The 2,122-nt window shown below is 41.2% G+C and overlaps 1 protein-coding gene across 1 annotated transcript in view; it reads left to right on the top strand.

The window, feature by feature from the left end:
• The window catches only part of LOC118477156 (fatty acid synthase-like), a 3,692-nt gene extending 1,883 nt beyond the window's left edge, over positions 1 to 1,809 (top strand). Inside the window, exons 3-4 of the mRNA XM_035969455.1 lie at positions 92 to 256; positions 931 to 1,809. Coding sequence (XP_035825348.1) covers positions 92 to 256; positions 931 to 953 — 188 coding nt within the window. The 3' untranslated portion in view covers positions 954 to 1,809. The remainder of the gene's footprint in view (positions 1 to 91; positions 257 to 930) is intronic.
• The last annotated feature ends 313 nt before the right edge of the window (positions 1,810 to 2,122 follow it).

Genomic DNA, 2,122 nt, shown 5'->3' with positions numbered 1-2,122 from the left:
CACACACACACACACACACACACACACACACACACACACACACACACACACTTTTCTCTTTAACACATCCTCTCTTCCTCCTTCCGCTTAGGCATGACCACTATGGATAATCTTGGGGATGCCGTTGTCCTGGGCTCCCTGGGTCTCGACTCACTGATGGGTGTGGAGATAAAGCAACTACTGGAGAAGGACTTCGACGTACAAGTCAGCCTGGTCGAGGTGCGCAAGATGACCATTGGCAAACTCAGGGAAATCGGTGAGTTGACGATATCTTGCTGGGCTAAGACGTGTGTAGGCAGAGCTCTGTTTCAGTACAGAGACCAGAAACAGTTCAAGAAGATATAAACGTTTTCTAGAAATAAATCACTGTAACGCATAGATAAATTCTGCTGTATGAATTTAATAAATGTGTGCTAGCCACTTTGCCTTTAGAACCAACCAGTTTGCAATAAGGTATTGTGCAGTTGCTCCTCTATGTACTCGTATAATGTCTCTGCACTCTTTTGGCATGTGCAAACATACCTGTTAGATAGTTTGAGAGCATTGGATACATTTATGATCAAGAAGACTGTAAGAATAGTCAGAAATATCATTCTTAGAGAATTATTACGGCAAAGGTGCGAAAATCCCTTGATCTGTTGTATCGGCTTTCACGAAAAACTGTACTGTATCTTTGCGTATGATTTGATGGTGTAAATTTTGTTTTTCTGCATTTCGTCCTTTTAAATATGTCAATCGAAATTTTTTTAAACAACCCACTTTTGGCTTCTTCTTTAGTCGTGTGAAATGGCATGGGTTCAGGGCGGCCTTCGTCACTACAGGTACTATTGTTTACCAAGAGTTACAGAATCTCAGTGCGTCTGTGGATGGGCCATGGTTGGCTTGTTCTGAGAGTGTTGCCCTGATTTTTCGTTGCTTTGTTTCCAACAGAGGCTGCCAATGCTGAGGAATGAGAGTGTGACAGGAGAGACGCAGGCGAGTCGACACAGAACAGGAGATGACATAAACGGTCGCTTGTCGATACAACAACGCGACGTCCAATCAGAATTATATCGATCTGCGTCCACCAACTTTTGAGAAAGAGAAATTAAGTGGCAGTTGTTTGGGAAAGCTCTGACCTGTTCTGCGAGTACACGTATTACATTTTCTTTGCTTTTCTGCGGACTTTAACGGAATGTTGTCATTAGCGAGGAATAGCATGAGCTGTATTAATGCAAACTGAAATGTGCAACTGAATTCAGAAAAATGTGGGGAGGAGGAAGAGGAAGCTTGTTTTTTAAATGAACGATAAGCAAAGCACATTTGAGTGAAGTTTGGTGATTTCATTTAGTGGCATGGAGAGTGAGGTAGTCTGGAGTAGTGAGTGGGTTTCGAAGATCATGTCAGAAATGGACATACGTTTATTTTATTTTTCAAAACATAGATAGCAGGTGAGGGGCAATGTAAAGAAGTGGGCACAGAATGACCGCCAGTTCAATTATAAGATTATTCACCTGTATGCCCTGTTCATAACTTTCCGTTGAAAGATTTTTGTCTCCATCCTAAACAGCTACAAAACAAGTGATAGTAGCTTTTTCTCTTTTACTGCTTCCCAATAGTATTACCAGAGACCTTGCAATGTTTACTTAGCTAGGTCTCGGGTATTACAAAGGATGACTCTAGCTCATGCCCTTGAATATAATGTTATATAACTCTTTTAAGACATAATGTGTACATTAGTAACAACAGATAGGTTCGCCTTAGACACAGAAAGAGGTTTTTTTCAGTGGCCTGTAATGTGTTTAGTGGAAATAAAGAATTACAGAGGTGTCATGGACTTCATTTGTTTATTTTCTGTTCTTTGTGTTTAATGCCGTCTCTTATGTGTGACAAGTTGGTCAAGTTAATACTTTGTTTGCGCAGTGAGCATCTGGGTTTAATTCTTGAATCCAGAGACTAAGGTTATTGGCACACTTTGGCATATAGTAGGTTCGCAACTCTCCTTTCTGGCTGCTGTGTCAAGGATAAACGTACTCTCTCTCTCTCTCAAGGTGTCCAATTGCACATGGCCGCTCGGAACTCATACGTAAAAATGTAACAAGCTGCTTGTACTCTCCCAAAAATGGGACAAAAAGGCACAGGT

Source organism: Aplysia californica, unplaced genomic scaffold, assembly GCF_000002075.1.
Source record: "Aplysia californica isolate F4 #8 unplaced genomic scaffold, AplCal3.0 scaffold00146, whole genome shotgun sequence".
Classification (NCBI taxonomy): domain Eukaryota; kingdom Metazoa; phylum Mollusca; class Gastropoda; order Aplysiida; family Aplysiidae; genus Aplysia; species Aplysia californica.
The sequence above is the reverse complement of the archived record's forward strand: the minus strand, read 5'-3'. Positions and strand labels throughout refer to the sequence as shown.